The sequence below is a fragment of the Xyrauchen texanus genome, chromosome 44, assembly GCF_025860055.1.
Source record: "Xyrauchen texanus isolate HMW12.3.18 chromosome 44, RBS_HiC_50CHRs, whole genome shotgun sequence".
Taxonomy (NCBI): domain Eukaryota; kingdom Metazoa; phylum Chordata; class Actinopteri; order Cypriniformes; family Catostomidae; genus Xyrauchen; species Xyrauchen texanus.
In genome coordinates this window covers 32,858,791-32,885,165 of record NC_068319.1, presented here as the reverse complement: position 1 = coordinate 32,885,165, position 26,375 = coordinate 32,858,791, and the positions used below count along the sequence as shown (strand labels likewise).

Here is a 26,375-nt window from a genome sequence, read left to right as displayed (position 1 = left end):
GCCCCTCCCTCTCTTTTTCTGATGCAGAGATGCTGGTGCATGCCTTTGTCTCCTCCAGGCTTGACTACTGCAATTCACTACTTGTTGGGATCCCTGGCAGGAGCATACAAAGATTGCAGTACATTCAGAACTGCGCTGCCAGGGACCTGATGGGGGTTCGTAAAATTGAGCACATCACACCCATCCCCCAAAAACTTCACTGGCTCCCTGTTAGACTCAGGATTGATTACAAGATCTGTCTCCTGACCTATCAGTGTGTCTACGGTAGCGCACCAGTGTACCTTAATGAACTCATTACTTTGCATAATCCACACCGACATCTCCGCTCTTCTGACAGCTACAAACTCCAGGTTCCTAAGTCCAAACTCCGTACTGTGGGAGATAGGGCCTTCCAGGTAGCTGCGCCTCGAATGTGGAATGCTCTCCCTAATCACCTGAGGGCGCCACAGTCTATAGAGGTTTTTAAAAATAAATTAAAGACCCACTTATTTTTAACTGCTTTTTCTTAAAACATATCCTGTTCTTGTTGTCACCAATTGTTCTTAATTTTGTTATTAAGTGTTTCAATCTATTTTTATTGTTTTTTTTTTTTTTTGTTTGTTTTTACCTGTGCACTTGTAGCACTTTGAGATATGTTCCTTCATGTGTAAAGTGCATTACAAATAAAATTTATTATTATTATTAAAGGCTCTCATAAAGCTGCACAGGACATCATCTGGAGATTCTGATTTCCTGGAAAGATGGCTACAGAAACTGACTATATAAAGAATGATGGATTGAGATGTATAATTATCAATATGAACACTAGTGTCTGTGCAAATAGCACAGTGTGTGTGTGTGTGTGTGTGTGTGTGTGTGTGTGTGTGTTTGTGTCTTTTGGTTTATTTCTTCATTAAACTATTATTTATATTGTCAAGCCAGTTATCGCTTCCTCCTTTCCATTGTTCGCTTAACACTGGTGCCGAAAACCCGGGAAGGAGTTGTTCTCGCCGCTACCATCCACCCCAATGGAGCAGCCACGGCCATCTTCTGGGGGACGGAGGAGCCCGGCCACCTGAAGGTGGAGGAACGCCCTGCCAACCACGAGGAGAGAAAGGGCTCCTAACCGAACGCCTGGAGCTGCCCGGGGCGGAGGAGACCCCTACCAGCCGCTGAAACAGGCCGGAGTCTGAGACCGCATTAGATCAGTCTGAGCAGATGTTCGGATTAACCTGTTGGCTGCTTCCTGACCTGGGCCCCAGTTAGTCAAATACTATCATTATTAAGACTATGAGCCAAATTACTAGAGAGGAGAGTGGCACCTTCCCTGGAGGGATGGAGTCCGTCTCTCTTTAGCAGGTCAGGTCTACCCCAAAAACTCTTCCTATTTTATTCTTAAAACACCACTCAGACATCCAGCCATTCAGTGACACTAATCTACTATAAACCTAGTCACCACGACGAGCAGGGAGGGGACCAGAGCATATTACAGTGTCTCACATCGTTTTTGCAAATTTGCACACCTCTTTAACATTATCTTTAGTGATCTCCGGCTGGCGAAGCCGACATGGATAACAATTTTAGGAAATCTACGTTTAGCATTAGCCAGCACTTGTAAATTTGATTTGATGTCAGACGCTCTGGCCCCCGAAATATAATTAACAATAGTGGCTGGGGTCTCTATTTCCATGTTCCTTACAATAGAATCGCCAATAACAAGGGCTCTTTCAACATGATTCTCAGTGGGTGTATCACTGAGTGGGGAGAATCGATTGGAAACCCTAACAGGAATGGGAGAGTGGTGTCTCTTTGCTGAGCGAGTATGCTGCCGAGACTTCAACCAAATGCCCTGCCGCAGGGGCTCCACAGCCGAAACCAAAGTGTGCATGTTGCCCTCTGTACTACTCTCATCTGAAACAGTATCTACCGGCTTTTCTTTCTCACTGACCTCCACTAGCATTCGGATGCTTGTCTCTATCTCTTTAACCTTCTCCGTCAGCCTGACTAATTCCTTACATTTATGACATGTGAATCCCTCACTGCTGACAGTGGAGGCTATTGTAAAGATGTGACATGCAATGCAGGAAGAAATAACATGAGCGGATGCCATGACTTACCGCAATTTGTTTGTGGTTCCTGAGCGGTGAGGGTTTGAGATTGATGTGAATCCCTCACGCAATTGTTTGTTGTTATTGGTTGTTCTTGATAAGCGGTGCTTTGAGATCGATGCAATAATCTGTTGTAATGTAGTTCAATGGAAAGGAGGAGGCGAGAACTGGCTTGGCAATATAAATAATAGTTTTAATGATAAACTTAAAAAGACACAAACACATCTCTCTCTCACTGCACCACCATCTGCCATCGGCCTTTATCCCTCTTGGAGGCTTAATTAGCCTGATAAGGGACCAGGTGTGTATAATCACAACCCGGCCCCGCCCTGCTCTCCGCCCTGCCACATCTGTGTACCGCAGCGCTGAAAAAAATGCACACAGTTTAATCGTGATAAAAACAGAACGCGGATGCAGGTGGAATATGCACGCAGTTGAATCACGATAAGAGAATAATACGAGGGAAAACCTGATGCACGCTTAAAAATGGCAGATGTTAAGGATTAAAGGCTGAAAACAGATATATAAGCAATGCTAAAAAACTAGCAGGCTACAAACACAGACTCTAGCTAGGTGCCAGCAGCAACAGGTAAAATACACACAGATGAAACAGTAGAAAAGAGGAAAAACCTGAAACGCGGTAAAATGACAAAGGATATAACGATGAACGATGAATATAATGATGAACGTTTGAGAATAAGAATAAGCAATGCTAAGCAGCCTACAAACTCTCATGCAGCGTGCCATGCAGCGTGCCGTCAGCAACAGGAAGTCCAGTGACGTAAGAATGTCTTAGCTTCAGTGGACTGGCAAAAAGTGCTCTTCACAGATGAGTCGCAGTTTTGACCAGGGGTGATGGTCGGATTCGCATTTATCGTCGATGTAATGAGCATTACATCGAGGCCTGTACTCTGGGGTGGGATCAATTTGAAGGTGGAGGGTCTGTCATGGTCTGGGGCGGTGTGTCACAGCAGCATCAGACTGAGCTTGTTTTGCAGGCAATCTCAACGCTGTGCGTTACAGGGAAGACATCGTCCTCCCTCATGTGGTACCCTTCCAGCAGGCTCATCCTGACATGACCCTCCAGCATGACAATGCCACCAGCCATACTGCTTGTTCTGTGCGTGATTTCCTGCAAGATAGGAATGCCAGTGTTCTGCCATGGCCAGCGAAGAGCCCGGATTGAGCACGTCTGGGACCTGTTGGATTGGAGGGTGAGGGCTAAGGCCATTCCCCCAGAAATGTCCAGGAACTTGCAAGTGTCTTGGTGGAAAAGTGGGGTAACATCTCACAGCAAGAACTGGCAAATCTGCTGCAGTCCATGAGGAGGAGATGCACTGCAGTACTTATTGCAGCTGGTGCCCACACCAGATACTGCCCCCCCCCTTTGTTCAGAGACCAATTATTCCATTTCTGTTAGTGAACGTATGTGAAACTTGTTCAGTTTATGTCTTGGTGAATCTTTGTTCATACAACTATTTACATGTGTTAAGTTTGCTGAAAATAACAGCATCTGAAAGTGAGAGGTTTCTTTTTTTTTGCTTAGTTTTATATATATATATATATATATATATATATATATATATATATATATATATATATATATATATATATATATGGCGGCTCGCGGATCCGGTCCTACATCGCTGCGGTCCCTTTGCGTATCCGTACATAAATGGGTACATCCGCCCGGCTTCGTTTTGGATCCGCGAATGAGCCGCTCCGGGTCCGTTTTGGACCCGGTCATATGAGCATCGTATCCAGCCCGGGTCCGTTTTGGACCCGTTCATAAAATTCCGTCTGCAATGCCACTTTTTTACCCACACTGCCTGATAACTCATCCAAAATTCATGCAATGAATCCAGTGTGTGAACGTGATTGCACTGCGCCTTGTTGACGATGTCAGGAGGAGAAATAGGCTGTGAAATCCGAGGCTCGACCATGTCTGTGGGTTTTGGTATGTGATACATGTTATATTTGGCTGAAGCATTTTAACCAAAGCCTACACAGTTTGCTTTTTAAGGCAATTCTCTCAACAATTATATTTAAAAAAAAAGGTAGAGTACAATAAGAATAAGTGCATCAGTGAGTGCTGTTTTTAAACAGTTCTAAGTGCTATAGCAAGACTACTGTAAGTAGTGCTACGAGAGGAGATGTTCTCTGATTATAAATAGGCTACAAGCCAATGGAATTTGTAAAGGGAATGGTCTCTGAATTGGAAAACAATGTGTAGCCTGCGACAGACTATTTAAATTAAAACTGAAACAATTTGAAAGAAATAAAACATTTTATTTAATAAATGAACACATAAATATAAGTTGCCTAATCATCGGCCTCAGCCTGGTTAGACCGGTTGGTCAGGCGCCTCCTCGCTGCACCACGGTCTGCAGCCAAGTTAAACCATCTTATGGCATGATGTTGAATGTCTGTGGCTGTGCGACACAAACCATTTGCACATACAGCACCTGTAAGCACAAAATGAGGTTTTAAATTCAGCATGCATTTGGTAGGCTACTTATGACTTAAGCCCGGGCTGCCCAGTTATTGGCTGGAATTAATCAGTGTTGCCAGATTGGGCATCTTTTGACTTCGTCGGCTGGGGAAAATAAGCCGGTGTTACAATTGCTGCGTCCCAATTCGCTTACTTATACTACGCCCTAAAAGTATATACTCTTTTTGTGAAGAAAAAGTACATACTTTTGAGTGTGTAGAAAAAGAGTAGGCAAGCTTTGGGACATACTATCACGTCATCTTTAACGGACAGATCTGTCACGTGCATCCTGTCACCGTAAACTGCCCTGTCAATCATCTCGTCACCGTAAACTGCCCTGTCAATCATCTCATCACAGTTAAAATCCTCCATTCAATCGAATTTGATTTCCTACTGTTTCGGAGAGCACGTTCATCTGCCAGTCGTGGGTCTTTCATGCGGATACTCTCCTCATGTTTGCAATTTGAATATAATGATGCATTTAAAAGTTAATGGTTAAACGTATCTTTACAAAAGTTCACAATGCTGCTGCAGATGCAATGTAATGTGGACAACATTGAATAAATTCATTTTCGTCAGGTTAGATACTGATAATTAATCACTCAAACCTCTTTATCTAAACCTCTCTACATAACCGCCGGACTCGCGCGTCCTCCATGTCTGTAGTTTTTTAACACCTTTTCACTTGTGTTTGTAGTTCTAACCGAATCCTCGTCCAACGCGCGATGGGTTGTGGGCAATATCAGCCGTTAGAGTGCGCATCAATCTGCACTTCGGATTCTGACCGGAAATAGTAGATCATCCGGGTATCTTTGAAACACTCATTTCAACATACTATGATTTGGGACGTACTAATTATATTTTCGAATACTATTTAGGACGGATTGTATGCGGGATAGTATTGGGACGCAGCAAATATATTCGGTTCCTGAAATATTTGGTTCCAATGGGTGGATCTGTCATGAATATTCACGAGACCATAGCGTGGGCGGGGTGACAAATACAAGCGAGTAGAACAGAAATTATTAACGTGAGCGCCTCGTTTTGTTTTATGGATTATTTATTTCAAACAGGTAATAAAGTTGAACGAAGTTAAGCTTAAACTATTCGTATATAATTTATAAATAATTCATCGTTTTGTAGCATGTGTTTCAGTACTCTGAGTTTACCTGAACTATTACAGACCTGATCCTGTAGGAAGCATTGGAAGACCTACAATAAAGGCATATTTCTCCAAATTTTCCCAATTAGTTGTTGCTGACATTCTATGAAATAGAACTGTTCGTTTCTCATGAATGACTGAGATTAGGATTTTTAAAGGTGTGTGATTGCTGTTTAAATAAATATTTACAAATATATTCTTGTGTCTTTATTCTGTCTCCCAAAGTTGTCTGCATATTATTAAAATATTAAAATAATTATATTAAAAAATATAAAATAATTTAGTGTTTCTAAAAAATGAAAGAAATGTTCTTCTTTGAAGGCCACAGAACTTCACAATGAGAGGTGAGTTAAGTAACACAAGAATATATTTGTAAATATTTATTTAAACATACAATAATAGACATTTAAAAAGCTTAATCTCAGTCATTCGTGAGAAACAAACAGTTAGGAGAAGTTTAGGACAAAACGCCATCTCAAGCGCTCTCTCTATTAATTTCTGTTCCACTCGCTTGTATTTGTCGCCCCACCCACGCTAAGGTCTCGTGAATATTCATGATAGCTCCACCCATTGGAACCAGAGGTATTACCAATCGTGGCCAAAAAAGAAATCTAAAAGTAAGTCACAAAACACCTTAAAATACAGACAAGGTATAAAGCCCTGATGTAATAACTTGTACGACAATCTTTGCCCCACCTCCACCCCACACCCACCACTTTACCAATTAGAGTTGAGAGTGACTGGCAGGAGCATACCATTCTTTGTTTGGCTGCTGCATTGGCAGCGTCTTTCAGGAATGCTTCAAGCCCATCCACCGCTTCCAGTGATTCGATGGGCAGCTGAATGCATTCGGGACACTCTGGCTCTTGAGGTGTTGAGGTGTTGAGCACCCTGCTGCTCAGGTGATTGACCTTGGCCACCAGCTGGTCCTGCTGCTGCTTAATGTGCTCCAGCAGGCTTAAAATGTGGACCTGAGCAGCTGTTGAATACATAGTATTATAGAATAATTATTTCCCCTCCATTCCATGCACTTAAGTCCCCCCGTGGTTAAAGTCAAGGTATTATAGCTTGTAGTTACAGTTATTTCTTACCAGAGCAGGGAATGTTTTCTGGGCCATGTCTCCCACCTCTCCAGGTAGGTCTGTAGACCTGGCTTGGCTCCTCTGGCCCCCATTGTTGCTGGTTGCATTGTGCAGGTTGAGAGAGGGGTGTTTGTGGTGGTAGTTGTTGGGGAGGGGCAGTTCTGCCAAACACTGTGTTGTTGTTGGGGGGGAGAGGGGGGGTTATACAACATACACAACACAGTCACACAGACTTAAGAAACATTCACAGAGTCATGTAAGATGACTACATATTCAGTATGCATAGAGCAGATAAAGCTAAAAGCTGGATGGCCCGGGGAAGAAAGGACTTCCTCAGCCTGTCTGTTGAGCATGCTAGTGACAAGAGTCTGCCACTAAACTTGCTCTTCAGTGTAGTGAGTGGGGGTCATTTTGTGGTTTGTGTATGTGTTTTTTTTTGTGGTGGAGAAATAGAAACACATTTATATGTAAGGATATTTCCATTTTTTTCTTATTTGAAATTATTAGGAAATGAATACTCTCTGACTCTTACTTTGACTATTCTCTGGACTATTTTCAGGGAGTTGGTGACTTGTCCCAGCAGCTGACCCGGATTTGGACCTCTTTGGGGGTCGGTAGTCCTCCTCTACATCAGTGTCACCAAAGAAATGTCTGTTTAAATAAAAAAAGATCTTTATCTACATGCAAATCAACATTTAAAGGAGACAGAGAATGGTTGAACAGGGCAGTGATCTCTGTTCTGTCTTTTTAATAAAACTATATGGTGTTAGTGTTTGTATGTGTAACATGAAGGAAAAACACTGACTTCGCTGTTGTTCTCCTTCTCCCAGGTCGTTCCTGTTCATCCTCAGTTTAGAGGTCCGAGGTGCTACATGTCAGAGCCTTCTTCAGGATTTGACGTGCCTCCATGTAAGTATCTGAAAGGTAAACATGCAGCTTGACATGAGTCTTAAAGGAACATGCCACCATTTTATGAAATTAATTATTTACGGTCTCCCCTACAGTTAGATAAGTGAAAAACTTTTTTGTCTCCGTGCATGCATTTTCTTAGTCCGGCAGCGCCCCTGCTAGCTTAGCATGCACGGTGACAAAAACGTTTTTGCTCACTTACCTTACTCAAGGGGAGACCGTGAATAACCCAATTTCATAATCTTTTAAATAGTGGTGGTAGTGGATTTGTAGGTGTAGGATTTGTAAAACCACTTAGCCAAATAACAACTTTGAGATTTGGCATACCAGATGATTTGATGATTCTGACATCATGTGTCTGCCAGTCATCCTGTGGCTCCTCTTCATGTTTTACTGCCCTATTAATTCTTTCATCACTGTTATAAGTTGGCCACGATGCACAACCATCCTCATACCAGCTTTGGGGCACCACTGCTACAGTTTTATTGGTGACAAATTCAACTACATGGAACATCCTTAATGGAGAAGACAAGAAAAGAAACAAGTGTGAATGCACAGTTATTGTGAGTCAAAGTAAGAAGATCTAGTGGAAAAATCTGTGACATTTTGTTTTTATTGATTTTGATAATATAGGGGCTCATGTGAAGTGTCAACTTGCACAACACTGATACTGACAGTTGACACCTGAAAGATGATTAACTTCAGCAAAGTACTTACAGCAACTTATCAGCCCGTTTTCTGATGCAGCCACTGCCAGCAAGTCAAACTTTGGTCAGTCCTCAGACCCTGATCTAAACTAGTCATGCTATGATTATGATTGGTAATAAAACAATGAACAAAAACTATCAATTAATGTTAAAGTAATTAACTAATTAATTAATTAACTAATTAGTCTGAACTAATAAACTGATTGAAATGCATTTTTTGCATGTTAATGCAGGAGAGGTAAGGCCACAAAGCCTTCCCTGTGGGGCAGGGCGACACATTTCCCATCAAGGTCTGAAACATTGGCAGCCATGATGATCTCAGATTTTTCTGAAATGATGTAAATATTCAGTGTATCCGAGCTAAATGGGTAGCTAAAGAACAATGACTTCCTTCTATATTGCATAAATGCCCCCCCCCAATGCATTCCACAATATTTTGGATGCAGACAATTTCATTTCCAAGCCTGAAGATCTTATCACCAGTCGATGTTCTGAGAGTCCACTTCTCAGTGGACATCTCGCCATACTGTGCCTTGATGGCCATCCCCCCAACAATAGGGCCCACAAAATGCTGCCGTCTTAAAGTGCTGCCAGGTAATGTGACCTCCCGGATTTTTCCTTCTGACAGACGACGAATGATCTGTGCCAAAGGATATTCCGGTTTTCTAACCAGTTTTTTTTATCTTCTGCAGATAATTTTCATATGGGAAGGCAGAGAAGGAGTCAAGGCAACCATGCTGCTGAACTTCACCTGCCAGATGGGTTAAGCAGTGTACATTATACACAATGTGGTGTCTCCCATAAAGTGTAGCAAAGTGCTGCACAAACGATTTCAGTAAAGTGTCAGCATAATCAGTGAGGTAGGAAAATGTTGGGCTTGCTAAGATGGAGATGCCAGAGAAGAGAAGCATAAAATTCTGATACAGGTCTTTGTCCAGAAAACTGGCCAGCATTACAGGTCCAGTGTACAAAAGAAACTGCCTTAGCTCAGTAGCCTTCCAGCGATCCAATTCTCTAAGAGATCGCGGCTTTCTGGCAAACTCCACCGGAATATAAGGCCTCATGGATACCAATTTAGCGGACATTTGTTCAACTATAGTTGCAGGGACTCGGACAGTCAGAGGACCCGTAAGCCACATATTGAGCAAGCGCCTAACGATACCTAAGCACACAAGGTGCATGTAATCTAGGGGAAACTGTGACGCCATGCCAACCCCAGTACCCTCAAATGCATGTGGCCCCTCATGGTGATGTATCTCATCTAACCTGTCATTGAAAGACTCATCCGTCCTTAGTGCATAATCTTTACATGGAAAACTCATTCGGCTCTGTTCATGTCTACCAGGGTTTGTGCATTTATCGCAGGCGTGGTAGGCATTATGACTTTTGGTGTGTTTCACAAATGCTCTTGCCGGTGTGTCACAAATTACTGTATCAAGTTTAAGCGTCAAAGTCTTTCCCCCTGCCTTCTCTTGAATGGAATATTTAGTTGTTGTCCTAAGGAGGGTCCTGCCATCCTTTGGAAGGTCAGGATGGGAGAGGCGAAGGATGCCTAGTAGGGCAGTCAGAGCAACCAATGAAATCCCAAAGTGTCTGGCCCAGTCCACAATCTTGTCAGATAAGGACATCTCATAGAACTCATCTTCAGGCTCGGAACTATCACTGCCACTAGCTAAGAGACCCTCAGTATAGTCTGACTCAAACTCCATGCCACCTTCCTCTTCATGAAAGACTGCTCCTGCTGCAATACCTGAAGGAATCATTTGCACAACTGAGACAATCTTCTAACAATCCTACCCTGTCATTGTCATTCTCATGCCTGTCATTTATCCCTGTCTCTGTGTCCATGTCAGTCAGACTGAGATAGTCATCCTCATCCCTAATTTGTTCAAATCTTTTTCTCACATCTACACGGGTCCTCCGTCTTATGGTGGAGCTGGAAACTGGCACACTCTTTCTGTTCATTTCCTCTGAAGAAACATTTCAGAAAGCAACCAGTGAGGGGTTAAACAACCAGATTTTTAAATGCTGCTTCAAGTAATTTGGAGTCAATCAGGCCATATCCCTGTTCTTTGAAGCTACCAAGTGCTGCCGGTAGATAGAAGAACAACAGCATTTGGTACAACGTAAACCGAATTTTGCGAAATGACAGCTAACGCTAACAGATGGGGGCATAAGAAAACTTAACTTTCTTGCTCTACATTACTAGTCAGAGCATCATCAAACTGGTGTGTCATTATAGACAAGACATGAGGATTCTGTAAAAAAAACCAGCCCATTACTATAGACCATTTCAAGAGAGTTCCATTATCAGCATCATAATTGTTCCCACCAGGCTTCCGATTTTACATTCCATATGTTATCTTAATGCAGAGGAAGTAGATTGGGAACAAAATAGAACGTTCACGCATTGTTTTTGTTTATCTTGTTGAAAGGGTCTATATCAACACCTTAGCATTTAACAGTGACGTCACTATTTATGCTCCAACAATGAAACAATGCAATTGGTGATATATCCTAAATGTTGATCTTACTTCACACAGGTGGAACAGTCCTCAGCCCAAGATCCAATAACAAGCTGCAAAGAAAACAGAATTATGTTAAATTGTGATTAGGATTTTGGATACCAGTATGCAGCTGAAGTGGCATGACGTTATAGCTCAGTCTGTTCTGTCGAGATGAGCTAGTGCGAATCAATAAAACAATTTGACGAATATGGCGCTGTTCTGCAAAACTAAAATGATTCTACCATCAACACACTATTAACTGTTTGATAGAATAATTCCATGTGGTACATATATGGAACACAAATTTCAAAACGGGGAGGTGAAATAAACAAACCTGAATATGTCTGTTTTCTTTTGTAATATATTTTTTAGTTCTTAGCCTAGTGATTCCGATTGACAGACGTGAACTATTAAATATTGCACGCTGAGGTAGCACAAAATTACAGTAAATGTACTTCTAACAGTGGATTGTGAGTTTTATTTACCACTGCGCTTGCGTGGTACGGCTAGCAGTTTGACAGAAACACCAGCAGGGGTGGCGCCAGATAATTTTTAACGCAGGTGCTGAGGGGGTGCTAGATCATTGACGGGGGAGCTGCGCAATTATATAGCCTATATTATATATAAATAGCCTACTATTACTAAATGAGCAAAACTTCAATATTTAATATTCAATCATTTTAATTATCACAACTAAAGTTTTAATTTTACTAAATTAAATAAGCACAACATTCAATCAAATATATTTAAATGTTTATTGTTATTTCAACATAATATCTCGTCATTTCGACATATGTGTGTGTGCAACATAATCAGAGAGTAGCCTATTTTCGTTTGGAATTGTTTCGTTTAGTTTAAAGATTTAATTGCAAGCTTTCTATATATATATATTTATCATGCCTGTGAGGCATATTTCGGTTAATTTATGATGAGATGCGCTCAAGTTCACTGCAATGCAAGTGACCGCGTCGGCGCCTCCATGTCATGATTATATTGTCTGCTATATTTGCTTTTTATTTATTAAATCCAGGCGATTGGTTGATGAATAAAAAAAAATATGATACAATTAATCATAAAATCAATTATACAATTAATATGATACACATAAAACGAAATTCACTTTAAAGAAAGGCTTTACAAAACACAACGTAGGCTAATGAGTCAAAATCATGTCTGACCCACCGATAAAAAACATTATAATATTTGAACAAATATGAAACTAAATGCGCTTAGGCTATTAGTAGGCCTACAGACTCTCTATTTGTGCAAATTGCTGCACATTCATTTAATTCTGAATTTTGCACATTGAAAGGCATTTTTGTGCATAGTAAAACATATCTGCAACATTTATCAAGTTCACAGATAATTGTGCGTGCATTTATTAATCATGATACTAAAATCATAATAAAGTTGATTATACTACAAAAAAAATCAGATGAGCCCAGAATATAAACGCAACACGTTTAATTTGTCTACACACTTAGATTAATTACTTTTAAGTACATGTTGATCAAAAGAATGTGTACGTTACGTAACGTTAGGCCTGTAGGCCAAATATAGGCTACGTAGACTGTCGTAAGTCAAGTATACTGTTTTTTTAGGCTATATTTCGGAGTAGTATAGGCTAAAAGTAGACTGAACATATTTTAGTGTAAAAGAAGTAACGTTAGCACACTTGAATAAACTTTCTGTAAGGGTGGTCAGTGGATTCTTTGATTTCAGAAAAAAACGGATGTCTTCTGCACATTAGTCACATAAACGATATAATCATCATCAAGACATTTATTTCGCTCTTGTAAACTTCGGATCACATTTGAATGCCCAATAGCGAGTCAACATGTCAATACCTATACAGCGATCCGGTCTGCAAATTATCCATATCGTTAGCACCAAGCTAGCACAAGTTACTGCAATGAATTTAGGCATAACTTTCCCAAATTAAAACAACTTAACATAGGACGTCCGGGATAGAGCTCGAATATGGGGAATGGGAATTAAAATCAGGCACTGGTCTACTTTATGCTACACAGGCTATTCTGATACTGCAACGCCTTATAAAATAGCAACCAAAATCCACGAACATTTTACCAAAACCTTCGACAAAGCAGGTTAGACCGATAGATTATATTTCAATGACAGATATAACATTAATAAAATGTTACACTTACTGGGCAGCCTTCACGCGAAAGAGATCCGACACTAATCCCACGTACGGCGTCCGTTATCTAAGGCGCGTCCGAAGTGCGGATCCGTATGTGATCCGTTCTGGGTCCGCCAATTAAAAGCGCAGGCGGGGCCGATCCTGGAGGCGGGGCCGATCCTGTTAGCGCAGTGAAAACGAATCTGACAGTCAGGCAGATCTGGCGGCTTGAGGGCGGGTCCGCCACAGACTCCTTTGCTGTGTGGGTTGTACACAACTATTACACAAGGTGCCAACATTCATCTCAATCTTTTATCTCTTACATTTTTTGAAATTATGAAAGGGGTGCGAACATTTGAGAAAAAAGGGAATGCAAACTTATCTTCTCAACTATAGGCCTATATACTGTTATAAACCTCCGATTAATAGGTTATCAGGTGTCTTCCTTTTCTTCGGCTTTCTATCTGGTGTCTGAACAGCAATCTAAATCGAGAAAATCTGTTATTTTGCGACTAAAAACAGCCATTTGGCTTCTTGATGTTTCAGTTTAGAATCAAATTGCTCCCAGTATTTTTTTCTTTGTCTGGAGCCCTGCATCTAAAGGTCAGACGTTCGGTCGGTCGCTTGGGTTTTGGCACGGAGTTCCCGCCATATTAACTGCTCGGTTGAAAACATCGGTTGACGTCGCGGGCCGTGATTTGGTGTTCGTGGTCACGTGTCATTGTCGCGCTGATGAGCGGCCATATTAGTTCAATTCATTCTTTTGTTCGGTTCGACTCACAGTAAGACACGCGCTCTTACCTCATACTCACTAGTTATTTTCTATGTATAGTTAAAATGTATCATTTAAAATATTAGTCTTTAAAGCGGTTATAATTCAGGGGTACTGTGTGTTCGGTCAGTGCGGTGTTTCTGTAGTTATTTGTTCAGAGTGGGTGGGAATCATTCATTCACTATTACTCGTTCAACACGCTTGTAATCGCTGCTTCAGCTGAAGAATGGCGAGCTTGGCGTCCACCCCGGCCGGGCAGCAGCCCGTGTCCCGCGGCGGTGTGAGTACTCCTCTGAGCCCGGCGCGGATCTCCCGGCTGCAGGAGAAAGTGGAGCTGCAGCAGCTGAACGACCGTCTTGCCGTGTACATCGATAAAGTGCGCAGTCTGGAGTCGGAGAACAGCGTGCTGCAGCTGCAAATCAGCGAGCGCGAAGAGGTGCGGAGCCGCGAGCTCACCGGACTCAAAGCGCTCTACGAGACAGAGCTGGCGGACGCGCGCAGGTCATTGGATGACACGGCGCGGGAGCGCGCGCGGCTGCAGATCGAGCTGGGCAAGATTAAAAGCGAGCACGAGCAGCTGCTGCACAAGTAAGTCTGTAATTTGATTCAAATATGATGTGTGTATTAAACTCCCGTTTGAACTGTATTTGCGCGCGCGGTTGATTATGTGACATGCCTCGTTTTCTTTCTCTCGGACGGTTTATTTTCCGGTCTTTTAGATTGTTTCATTCATTATTTGTAATATTTTTTTAACAAAATTACCCGCCAAATAAACTCGAAATGAACTGACGTCATATCAGATAATTCACTGAGTTGCTAATGTTAATTGTAATATGACTTCTTTAAAATGTCAGAAGTTGCTGCAGTGGTTTTGTCTCATCTGTACTGTGAGTTTCCTGAATGTAGGTTTTTTTGTGCCACACCAGTGTGAGGGTGCTGATGGGGTGGAGTAGTGCTCCCACTATACTCTTGTATAGTTTTTCAGGTGTATCGCTGAAAACAATGATATTATAGACGGTTTGTTTGATGCATACATGTGCTCATTAGACTGCAGTCACTGAAGTTGTCCAGTGTGACATTTCTGTCACATTACGGAAGATCAATTTGCGAATGCATGAATTACACACAACACCTGATCGATCGATCAATAGTGCGAGTGAACTGACACATGATGTGTGACTATAAACATGCACCTGAATTACAGCTGGGTAGGGCTGCAACTAACGATTCATTTGATAATCGGTTAATCTAACGATTACTGCACCGATTAGCTCAGAACGATTATTCAGCTTGTGCCCCGACTTAAAAGGTTGTATTAAATGTGCTTACTAACAATAAAGAGGACAAAATCATCTTTTAAAAATACCTCTAAATGACATTCACTGAATTAAAGGGAAAAAATACTTTTTATTAAGTTTAGTTCATTAAAGAAATTCACTGCAAAAAATAAAGCTGTGTATTTTCAATTTTCTTCACGATAAGAAATGCACAGTGACATATAATGATTTAATAAGTCACGAGGCATCACGTTATAATCTAGCTGCAGCAAGTGCGTGCTTGAGGGATGAGCGTCCCCGTAACAGAGTGTGCATCAGCCGGTGCAGTTTCAATCTCTCCCCCTTAGATCGGGACATTCACGCAACTCATAGAAGAGGTGCTGACCACACAGAAAAATGACCGAGTTTGTAGTTATTTACATGATTTGCTTCAGTATTATTTGAACTTGAATAAAGCTATAACGCATTAAACATAACTGAATTTAAGATGTAACACAAGGGTGTTTCCTTTTAGAGAGCTCCGGCTCCACTTATTCCACAATGAGAGTGCTTCTGAATTTACTTATATTTTTGCATTATCATTCCCTCATAATTTGCAATCTATATCATCTGAAGCTGTTTGGAAAATTTATCTGGACTGTTTTTTTACTCTCATCAATCAGAGCTGCAGTGCTGCTCTCACGCACCATCATTAGTTTAATGTGATCTCAAGTTACATTAAATGAGAACAAACTCATGCTGTATGATCCGTTTATGCATGAATGACTTGATAATATTTAGTTTTTCATGCAGAGGTTTTGTGGGGGTTTTGATTTTTGTGGTTCACACATTCAAAGTAAGGCAGGACTCGTCTATCAGTGTTTGAGTGACAGCGGCAGGAAGTTGAGAGGTGAATGAATGCTGTGTTTTGTGCTTTTGTAAGTGAATATAACACGTGCTCCTCATGTCATGCTTTTTTTATTTGTGCAGGCAAACTTAAGAAACTAACATTTGTTAAGTGATTACAATACGTGTTTTTGTGTTGTGGTGTACAGTTGATTTGCAGCTGTTCATGTGTGTCAGTGTGAAAGTGATTCTGTTAGCTCTTTTCCACCAACATGGTTCAGGGTTGTGTTGCGAATTCTCGAACTGTTCCGTGCAGTTCCACCACTGTAAATGCCGTCCCGGGGCAGAAAATCTGGTTCTACACCGGCCCTAAAGGCTTGCTGGTCTCTATACAGGAACGGATTACTGGAGGGGACACACAAATGTTTCGTAACCAGGTAGTTTCCTAACAACAACAACAGTAGTTACCCTCTGTAGCAAGGAGTACTTCATCACTCTGTAACAAAAATAAAAACCCCACAAAAAGGTCAAACATCAAAAGCGTTCAGAAAACATTGAGGAAACGAGCACTCCACTTGCGATATTGGTCTTCTAAGGAGATCCAAGATAAACTAGAGCGATCGCAAAGGAAAAAATGTCTACGAGGTGATATGGCAGCAAATGATGCACAACGGCATCAATCGGATGACTGACCAAATCATCAACCAATTGAAAGCTTTAGTACAGGGAGCATGAGACACAAACAAAAGTGGCAATGGAGGGAGAAAATGTCTTTGACTCTGTGCTTGGACACCAACCATCCAGCTAACTAACCTGGGCTCCATTTCCCAATAACGATTGATCTTTGCACTTGAGCGTTTTCTATGAGTGATTTTACAAATGTTAGTTATTTTTTATGTGCGTTTTCCAGAACTGCACTTAATATGAACGTGCGAAGACGTGCTTTAAGTGCTACTTGAGAGAGAGACACTGTACATAAACGTGAAGTGCTGAAAAGTGACCGTATAGTGCTGCTTGTCATTGCAACTTCATTAAATTTGTGCGAAACATTAAAAACAATTGTAATTTATCTCGCTGGAAATATTACAAAATATTTTCTTAAATGTACAACTTTAATAGCATTTTTGTTTTTAAATCGTTTTGTGCAGAACAAAACAATCAATGTTTTGTTCATCAGATGTACATTTTAAAATAAAAAATAAAAATTGCTCTGTGGGTTGAGATGAAAGTTTCCAGGATCAGTGAAGACAGTGGAGGCCCTGTGTATGGTCCTGCTAATGACAAGCATTAATTGAATATTACGAGGTTCACCATGTTATTGTGGAGTGAAAAATACGGAGACGTGTGGAAGCTGCATTTTAGGGATATTCAATCAAAGCGAGATCTGCTCTTCACTCCCAAAAGTGATAACGGTAAAACAAATGCTGCACATGTGCGGGATACACAACATGTGGTGCGGGCGAAAGCGAACATGGGCTATGTTCAGACTGCAGGCAAATCAGATTTTTTCACAAATCAGATCTTTTCAGGCAGGCTGTCTGCACTATTAATTGCAAGTGATCAAATCAGATTTGTGCGTTCGGACATAACCAATCTATCTGCATGGGTTGCTTTGGTAATGACGTAGGCATACCCACGTGACGATGCTTTCAAAACAGATGTGGGGAAAAATGGAGGTGCATCAACTCTCTCCAAATAAGTGTCATGTCCAGTCTCCTCCATCGCACAAGAAAAACTCACCGATGTAGGAGACAGTGAAATATTGGGATGTTCTGTGCTGCAGTCACCAATTTTTGACATCGGCTGTATCTCGTTTGGAAGGCTGCGTTCTCCAGAGGTCACAATTGTCAGCCACATGTCATCGAAGCTGCCTCGTTTAAGAAAATTGAGTAGGACACTTAGAAGGTCTCATTCAAAGGCTGCATTCGTTCACGGGAATTCGGAGGATGCATGAGGTGTATCCTCTGTGGCACTCCCAACCTACAATTCGAAAACAAACTGCAATTTAGTCGTAAATGTTCAAACACAAGTAATGTTAATTCCCAAGGTGAAGTACCTCAGTAGATAGGTGCAGAGGATTTAATATGTATAATTAATATATAATTAAAATAAAGTATTATACTAAAAGTACACCTATACAATCTATTACAATAAGTGTTTTATTACAAAAATAAACAGCACTGACTGAACCATTAAAATGCATTGTACTTTTTTTAATGCCATAAATATATAAATATTAATATATATTGACTAATATTCAGATTTTAAAATAAGCTGATGTTTTTTAAATATACGCTAGTTCCTTATTCCACAAGAGGGTGCATTAAATCATAAACCTAAACCATACAGTGTTATATTATTGCATAGAACATTCCTATCCTGGCTGTAAAAAAAAAAAGCATTTCATTTTGAATTTATGTGCATAAAATAAATGAAATGTTTTAGTCTGTCCATATTCTCAGATGTTAAGTAAAAGTGAAATGAGGGAGAACTCTTCAATAGGCAGTTCATATTACACTAGCACTGATTCCTACAACTCCAGACCCGAGCTTCATAATAAAAGCGAAATACCACATTTGTATGTAGAGTAGCAATATTCATTGATAGCAGTGGTATTCGGCTGACCTCGCTGGTGAAGTGGCTCGGACTATGAGCACAGGCCAGTGGCTGTTCAAACAGACGGAACACAACAGACTGGAACCGAACGAGAGCATCTCGAGATGCATGTTTCAAAGTTGAACATCTTTCCTAACAAAGCATTTAAACCACTCATAATCTCAGAAATGCTTAAAAGATAGCTAGACGCAGCGGCCAAAGACCTCCGCCAACATTAAGGGGCTGTTCACACCGTGTGTAAACGCGCGCTAGATGAACCTCTGTTTCCCTTTGTTTTTGTTATTCAGCGTCTGGGTCATGAGCGCTGGGTTTTTAGATGATATATCTAATTAAAAATTACTTCAACAGAAAGCATTTAGAAAGCATTATGCTTTTAAAACAATTTTTTCTAGCCTTTTAGTGATAGAATGTGATCGATCTGAAGTCATCGTATTACAGGGAGGATAAAAACATTTAACTGAAATATGATGCTTTTCTGATTTGTTTAAACGTTTCTCTTGGTTGCATGAAGAGATTAATTTCCTTTCTCACGTCACTAGTTTGAAATATGCATCATAGCTGGCTAACTATTGCATAAACATAACCTGCTGGATATAAACTAATGCTAATAGATGGTAACAATTGTGACATTTAAACATTTGGGTAGGACTTGCGTGTATTTTTGTCACATTGTTCTAACTGTTTGAGGTTAGCTTTAATGTTAGTGTCCTCTCTGCCTGTTCTGCAAACATACTGCTGTTCTCTATTAATGCAGCATCTAGTCAACAAATTCATTACTTTATAATGATATGACAACATGTTCTGTATGCATACCTTTTCATTGTCGATGTTTTAAATCTGCATCTTAAGTGTTCTGCTTCATGCAGAGTGTAGTCTCGCGTGTCAAAAACACCACAAGGCATCAGTGAAGAAAATTTGTGCAAATGTTTTTGCCGATAGTTCCAGAAATCTGTTATTGGCGCCACTATATTGGTCGACCTCCTATTTAATACTATTGCTGTGACTTGCAATTGGGGGAGATCTCTTGGAGTAAAATTCTGGTGGGTTTCTTCATGGAAATCACTAACAAGCATTGCACTCCATTCGAAACTTCTATTGAGGTTTTAGAATGAAGCTTTTATGTTTTATGATGTCATCACCCTAAAAAATTTAAAAATCCTCGAACAAAATCCTCAATTTGAATAAAATGGAATAATATGCTAGACTATGCAAAATATTAATTTTAAAAATAGTGCTAGACTAATATATATATATATATATATATATATATATATTATAACTGCTAGACTGCCCCGGAAGGTGCGTGCCTCGCTCTGTGTCCAGCAAGTTTTTTCACCACAGGGAAAGTGCTTTTGAAAAGTCTAAACGCCAACAAACATAGCTTGAGACATGGTTGTGACTTTTGGAAATTATTACATATCTTTTTTTCAAAACATGTTTTCTTTTGGACTTTACAATGCTCTGGAGTTATTGGAAATGTTTGGACAACATGAATCGGAAACAATCCTATGCAGCCACCACTGGAATCAAAATCCACGAATAAATTAATCGGTTATATTAATAATAAACACCAGGACACGAAATTTAAATTCTAATGAATGTGAAAATGTATTAGTTAATCGACAACCACAGAACTTGCTATTGTAGTAATTACAGATACAAATTTGATCATATTCTATTTTCTTTGTAAAATAAAAACAAATCAATACAATAGCTTATAAAAACATCACCAATGTGTATTTCAATGCATAGTAAAAACCATAGACATGTATGAAACACATATAGGCCTAACCCAAAATTGCCAAAACAGTTAATAAAGAATATGAACGTTCGCTAAACTGTGGGAAAACGAACTGATTTAGAAAGCAATATTTGTTTTTCTGTGAGCAAAAATATCATGCTGTAAAACTATAATGAAAATATTATGCTGTAAAATCATTCACTGACGCTTGTGGATTGATTACTCAACACAGGTACTCTCTACCTTCCATGTGCAGCTCCCACACACTACCTTTTGACATTTGTCACAAGTGCCCTTAGTTTAGTTTTTCTTGCAGTTTCTCCACAATGGGCACTGCCTTCCCCTCTCCATCATCAGCTGCTCCTGTCTGGGTCCTCGCACCGTCAGCCGTGTGGCTTTTGCTCTCATATTGCCGTAGCGAAGTTCATTTGCCAGTCGCATTATGAAGTTCCTACGTGACATTCTCTCATTTGTGCATTTCTTGAACATGATGGAAGCATGTTTCGCAGACAGGTCAAGGATATTATAAAACACAGCCACTGGCCGTCTACGTGTGGGTGCTTTCACAGAGTATTTCCTTGCCATTTGATCTCATCTACTCCGAACTTCTGTTGTAGTATGTGACCGTCTCTGGTTTAGCCTTTTGGCCACTTGTGATGGCAACAGCTGTGTGGACAGTGCTTTCCTTCTTTTGCACTGATAGACTGTGAGCTTTGCATTGTCACTTCTCAGCACCTCCGTGGTGAACAGCGCCGTTTGGTCCTTTACGTAGCAAATGCTGAAATGCGTGCGGTCAAAATGACCGTTATGGCCATTCAAGGTAGAAATACTCAGAACTCTGTTATTTTATTAACATAAAAAAAATAAAATGTTAGAATAAAATATACACACATTTAAGAAAAGTCATGGTCCTATGGTTATATGGGTTTTATTTCAACAAAGTTATTACATTGCAAAATTTGAAATTTTTGAAAATGACCACCGTGGTAGTTCTAGTGTTAATGCAGCTAGATTAGAACGCGATTTGCTCGTGACTTATTTAATCATAATATCTATATATATCCATATGCATTTCTTATTATGAAGAAAAATGGCAAAATGCAGCTTTATTAATATGAGAGCACTTTGCACATTAGTTTGGGAATTGTTTTTTATTCATTCTATTGTATGCTTGTTTATTTAGGTTTTTTTTAGTACTTGGTAAAAACTTAAAGTTGAAGCAAATCTTACATAAGTGTTCAAAAATACTTTAAGCATACATTGTTCAGTGTTGTTATAATTAAAAAGTAATTTATTTAAAGTGTTGCTCAATGGCATATTTCTGTTCTTAGTTCTGCTGCTAATGTTTTGTAGACTTTGTTAAAGTGTGTAGTAACCTGTTTTTGTGTTTTGCTTTGGTACTGAAAATGGTATAGAGTACAGTGAAATTTCACTGGTATTGGTACCAACTACTGAAATTTTGGTACCGTGACAACACTATATTATAGTACCTAAATATATGATATAGATTTATTGTATGTTCCTTCCTTTTCATTTTGTTGGATGTTGGTAATATTAGTTCCTCTTTCACTTGTTTCCGCGGGGAGTGTATTAAGGGTGACATGCTCTCTCGTGAGTTAAATAAATGACAGAAGAATGAAGAGAAGTTTCTGGACTCTACAGGTGTTACTGTTAATGCTGTTTGCTCAGCAATCGTTTAATAAAGATGTTTGAATTATACCCCATCTTATATTCTGCGACTATCATTATGATACCTTGATGTGCCTTGTGGAGACGGAGATGCTGCTACCGCAGATAATAATAAAAAATGCTTCACGCAGGACACGCCAGTTTAGTGTAAATAAAGCATTTAGTGCACATAAGCAAACGGAACTGAACTCTGAGCACTTCTGTTACTGTAAGCATGAGAGGGAGTTGTGGAGCACAGAACCGATCTGAAAACACTAACAATGCGCTAATTTAATATAGACTGGACAGAGCAGTGCAAATAAACTTTGAAATGAGCAGTCGATTTATTTAAATCGCAGCCCTTTGAAATTTAATAATCGCACAAGGTTTCGATTAATTGTGCAGCCCTACTTTATATATAATCCACTGGTATATTTGCCCTTTTGGGTCTGCTGCTTTGTCACCCTCTAAATCCAGTATTACTTGGAGTAAGCCATTTAAATGACGAATAGTAGCTTATCTCTCTGTAACATTGAACTGAAAATGTATATATTACATCTTTTATGTAAGCCTATTTTGAATAAATAGTTTAGTTATGCATATTATGATCATTTCCAGTGTTTGTTGAATTAAAACTATTTAATAATGTATGATGACCTCTTTAAATATTTATATATTTACACATTTTACTTTTACTGTGGTTACCTTTTAGATCAGCAGTAATGGAGGACAGTAGGCATAGAGGCTGTGTGTTTTCATTTTTGCAAGACTAAATCTTAAATGCCCGGGACTTTAATAAGGAGCTCACATGAGTTTTGTCACCATAATAAAATTCAGTTGGTACCACTAAAATTTCACAATACTAATCTGAATACCAAAGTAAAAATGTGCTAGGCTGCAGTGTTCACTTTAGACATAACTGACTGTTATATCTCATCTTAACCTGTTGATACGCTATCGCCTGCACGCGGTATCCGATCTCTGTTTCATGATAGCAATGTTCCAGAAACAGCAATTGAGTTATTTGTGTCAGGAGTACAAATGAAAACATTCAATATCAAAATGGGACTTCATACCTTTGTTATGAAAACACGATCGGCAGATGAATCCAGTTCAACACACTTGGGTCAATCGTCCATGGACAAGCGTTCATTGAAAAACATCCAATAGCACTTTTTGTCCATAAAAGTGATACATTTGAGAAATATTGATATATTCTCCATTGTTTACATGAGATCTCTCCTGAAAGAATTACCCTTCATCATCGTTCTTCAAGAAACTGCAATCTGAGCAGCATTCATGTTGTAAAACTGTATATTATCTTTATATATTAGAGTCTCATAAACAAAACCAGCCTGTCTCAAGTCTATTTTTAAAAATGTGGTGTAGTTTTATTAATACATTTATTTGACTTTGTATGCTTCCAGCTATTTTTACAGAGAAAAAAGCTGCAGAAACCTCATTATTTGTTAGATCATCTTCAAATTTGAAACATAACGTCTTTTAGACTCGTGGCTTTGAGATTTTAAAAACTTGTTAAATATTTTAACTTATAAAATATGATCAGCACAATTTATTTCCAATACTGTAAAGTTCAGCTTCTCTAACTTTAAAAAATAACAACATATATTAATTCTGAAATAATTTGGAAATAAAGGCCAAAGTGTCTTCTTTCAAATATGTATGTGTCCATACTCCAAAGGGTCCAGTAAATACAACCATTTAAAGGGGTCATGACATGAGAAACCAAATTTGCCTTGATCTTTTGGTATATAAGAGGTCTTTGTATCATTAAAACGTCCTGCAAGTTTAATATTTTAAGACGTCCTCCCCATTCTAAACGAATCATTTATTTAATCAAGCTCAAAATACAGCTCGTTCTGGATTCATGGTTAGAAGTGACGTGATGGTTAGAAGTGACGTACCAGCGTTTGCATATGACCGCCTCCAGCACAAGATAACTACGCTTTAAGCGCCAAGACAACTACGCTCATTTCAGTATCGCTGTCGCCTCACAAGTGTTCAGTCGATGGACAGCGAGCTCTGACAGAGACTACTTGTGCACAGGAAAATTACGATGCCACACAGATGTGCTGTTCCTGGCTGTGGTCAAACAAAACCTCTGAATAAGCTGCCGAAAGATCCAGACGTCAGGGAAAAATGGATGCAGTTTATTTTTTGCGGACGTCCCAGTCACGGCAGTGTTAACTTAAGCGCTTGTTCTGTACATTTTAAGGATGACTGTTTTGAGAACAAATCTCAATATGATGCTGGCTTTGCCAGAAAACTGTTGCTCAAAGATAAGTCCGTGCCGACTATTCTGGGAACAACGACGACGCAAACTGTAAGTAATCTATTTTAAACTTTAAACTACTTTTTAAAGCGCAATTTCATTCATTATGAATAATCACAGTGTTTTTACTTAGTTTACTTGCATATTGTTCTGGCTGGAGCGTCAATAATTGATACATAGGCACTGACGTTAGCCAATCATAACAGTGGGCGTTAACACTGAAGTCTTAAATGGAAAACGCCCCCAAAACAGACTGTTTGAATCAGAGGATGAGAAACAGGGTGGGAAAAGGTCATAAATCACTAGATTTTAAAAGTTTTTCTTAAAAAAAAATATATTAATACTATAATTGCACCTAAGGGAACATAATAATACAATAAAAAAACCCATGTCATGACCCCTTTAAGTTCAGGTATGTCATTTTCATGGGTTGTGCTCAAAAAGGGGGTGCGTATCAACAGGTTAATGGGCATTTTGACATCATTTTTGAATTGTGAATTCACCTGTCTGCCAGACAGCACACGGGCAATGATACTGAATCGGTACTCTGTACTGCAGAACGACTGGTATCATTACAGCTTTTTATTTTGGTATCGACCAGCACTTTTGACCCCTGTAACAGATAGAAACCCCATGTGATATTAACACAGAACTTTACTGATATTTGTGTATGTTTGCTGATGTCTCTTTACTCAGCTGAACTCCTTTAGGTTTACTCTGTGTTCTTTACATCCGTCTGATGATGATGATGATGATGATGATGATGATGCGCTCATAATGTTGCTTTGTGTGTATGTCAGTTATTCTAAGAAAGATGCAGATCTGTCCGGCTCTCATGCTAGACTGAAGGAACTAGAAGCTCTGCTGAACTCTAAAGAAGCTGCGCTGAACACTGCTGTATCAGAGAGGAAATCACTGGAGATCACACTCGCTGATCTGCAGATACAAGTGCAAGAGGTACAAAACAACACATTTAACATCTCAAACTGATAGTGAGGAACAGTGTGTGCAATTCCAATATTTCCAAAATTCAATTGAATTTTTGAATTTAAGACCAGTGCAATTAAGCAAAATGGTTAATATTGTGTTAATTGTTAAATCAATGTTGTCTCCTAAGTCCACTAGAGGGCACAACAAATACATAAACCCAAAGAACAGAGACAAAAGTGCATTCCATTTGAAACTAAAGATTTCGATTTAGCTAGTTTTAAATGAAAGATTTAGCTAGTTTTTATTCTCAAATCTTAAGGGAAAAATATGAAAACGGAAAAAACATCAAAAGACTGTTCTATATTAACTTAGTGTTGTACTGCATACTGATGCCACGGTACTCAGCCTTCCGCAGTGGTTTTCAATACAGTTGTATGAAGGGTAGTTATATTCACAGATGGAAGTGCATGAGTTAGTTTTATGGCGTTAAATTTTGGACAAAACAGCGCAAGCGCATAAACACGGCATGCAAGTGAATTACAACAGTGTTAGCACAATGACACGGTTCGTGCAAATACCAAACTCGAGCACAAAAAATATGATTGTGCACACAAATTAAGAACTCGCGAGCAGAAATGACAAAACCGCGAGTAATAATGAGTCCCAAACACGTGCGCAGATCTGAACACATGCGCAAGTTATTTTCTGCACAGGCGCAGCTGAAATCTTTGCACACACAAGTCGGTTTTGACACTCGGGGCGGGGCCCAATCCTTTAACAAATGCTATTGGCTGCTGACCAAATCCTGTATTGATTGGCTGCATCTCTTCGAATCTCGTGATTGGCTGTTGTTGGATGAGGACAGACAGAAAGATGGAACTTTGCTTTTTTTTTTTTTTTTTTTTGACAAGAAAAAAACATACAAAACTCTCGTAGGGGAGAAATAAGAAATGTACATCAATAGGAACAATACAATTATTGTCAGTGTAAATTAAAGAAAAGCATCCCCTACACTATACTGAACAACAAAAAGCAAACAACAAGGGGGTATTCGTTTTTAAAAAAGAGTCTCGAGAGCAAATTCTAGAGAAAAAATTAATATTAAAGAAAAAATTAAAAGCATCCTTTACAAATGGCATACAAGTGGATATTTATCGAAACAATTGTC

At 39.6% G+C, this 26,375-nt stretch overlaps 1 protein-coding gene and 2 long non-coding RNA genes across 3 annotated transcripts in view; 1 reads left to right on the top strand and 2 right to left on the bottom strand.

Moving 5' to 3' along the window:
- Positions 1-4,407: 4,407 nt before the first annotated feature.
- On the bottom strand, positions 4,408-7,743 carry LOC127637022 (uncharacterized). The gene is made up of 5 exons (XR_007969659.1): positions 7,628-7,743; positions 7,355-7,473; positions 6,832-6,993; positions 6,496-6,719; positions 4,408-4,552 (listed from the first exon to the last, which is right to left on the bottom strand). It is a non-coding gene; the product is annotated as an uncharacterized LOC127637022 (long non-coding RNA).
- Positions 7,744-8,087: 344 nt separating this feature from the next.
- LOC127637023 (uncharacterized) lies at positions 8,088-13,657 on the bottom strand. The gene is made up of 3 exons (XR_007969660.1): positions 13,114-13,657; positions 10,973-11,016; positions 8,088-8,246 (listed from the first exon to the last, which is right to left on the bottom strand). It is a non-coding gene; the product is annotated as an uncharacterized LOC127637023 (long non-coding RNA).
- Positions 13,658-13,852: 195 nt separating this feature from the next.
- The window catches only part of LOC127637021 (lamin-B1-like), a 38,662-nt gene continuing 26,139 nt past the window's right edge, over positions 13,853-26,375 (top strand). Inside the window, exons 1-2 of the mRNA XM_052117864.1 lie at positions 13,853-14,445; positions 25,078-25,234. Of these exons, the coding sequence (XP_051973824.1) occupies positions 14,084-14,445; positions 25,078-25,234 (519 nt within the window). The 5' untranslated portion in view covers positions 13,853-14,083. The remainder of the gene's footprint in view (positions 14,446-25,077; positions 25,235-26,375) is intronic.